The sequence below is a fragment of the Thermochaetoides thermophila genome, assembly GCF_000221225.1.
Source record: "Thermochaetoides thermophila DSM 1495 unplaced genomic scaffold scf7180000011820, whole genome shotgun sequence".
In the NCBI taxonomy this organism is placed as follows: domain Eukaryota; kingdom Fungi; phylum Ascomycota; class Sordariomycetes; order Sordariales; family Chaetomiaceae; genus Thermochaetoides; species Thermochaetoides thermophila.
This window is the reverse complement of record NW_006383036.1, coordinates 1-1077: the sequence shown is the minus strand read 5'-3', so window position 1 is coordinate 1077 and position 1077 is coordinate 1. Positions and strand designations below refer to the sequence as shown.

Here is a 1077-nt window from a genome sequence, read left to right as displayed (position 1 = left end):
CAGCGAGGCTCGCTGACCCGCCCAGCGACGACGAGCTCAAGAATGCCTTCCTCGGTGCCACCTCGAACACACCCGGCCCCGATGGGGTGCCACTGGCATTCTTCAGACACACCTGGGAGCTCGTTCGTCCAGCTGCCCGGGCTATTGCCGAAGGCTGCATAAAATGGGGAGCGTTCCCTAAGGCATTCAAACAAGCGACAGTAGTCATCCTCTCGAAGCCCGGGAGAGATCCGTGATCTTACAAGGGCTGGCGGCCGATCTGCTGTCGACTTCCGGCAACGGCGTGGAGAGGCTTCTGGGCCGAAGGATGACAGCGGCGGCGCTAAACTCGGGGCTGCTCCCCCCAGACGTTGCAGGAGCCGTCCCATCTAGATCCGCGCTGGACCTCGTCCAGGCGCTCGTGCATGACGCGGAGACCATGTCGAGACAAGGCTACCATGAGCTCCTGGTCACCCTGGATGTGGACTCGGCCTATCCCTCGGTTCAGCCGCCGATATTCCGCGAGGTTCTCGCGGATCAAGGCTGGCCACACTGGCTCTGTAAGGCAGCGGCCGACTTCTGCCAAAACCGCCGCTTCTCGTTCCGGTGGGCACAGTCGACTTTCCGCTCAGACACTGGTCTCCCACAAGGCTTTCCATGATTCCCAGTCCTCTTCGTCCTGTACTCCCTACCAATTATCACCCCTTCGTAACAGGGATCTTCGTTTATGTACATGGACGACCACGCACAACTCTCATGGAGCAAACACCCAGTGCAACTAGCCCACCACGAATCCCTCAGGGTCGGACAACTACGCACCAAGGCCCGGGGGATCGGCCTCAGGATCGACCCAAACAAGACAAAGGTCCTGTATATTCCCTCCCCCCCCCGGGGGGCCTCCGGCAAAGCGAGGCAGGTTTGATCCCGCAAACATTTCGACACAGGTGGAAGGGGCGTCCTTTTCCCCTGGCAAATCCATCAAGTGGCTGGGCGTCTCGCTGGACCCCAAGCTCAGCCCTGCGACGCAGGCGGCCGCGAAGGCGTCAGCGACGACTGCGGTGGTAGGCTTGATCAAGCGCCTATCTAACACGAGGGTCC

General features: G+C 61.0%; 1 protein-coding gene across 1 annotated transcript in view; it reads left to right on the top strand.

Annotated features, from left to right (window-relative positions):
* The window catches only part of CTHT_0050280 (uncharacterized protein), a gene marked incomplete at both ends in the record, with an annotated part of 2441 nt that extends 1401 nt beyond the window's left edge, over nt 1-1040 (top strand). Inside the window, 4 exons of the mRNA XM_006695313.1 lie at nt 4-232; nt 373-539; nt 762-844; nt 924-1040. Coding sequence (XP_006695376.1) covers nt 4-232; nt 373-539; nt 762-844; nt 924-1040 — 596 coding nt within the window. The remainder of the gene's footprint in view (nt 1-3; nt 233-372; nt 540-761; nt 845-923) is intronic.
* Nucleotides 1041-1077: the final 37 nt, after the last annotated feature.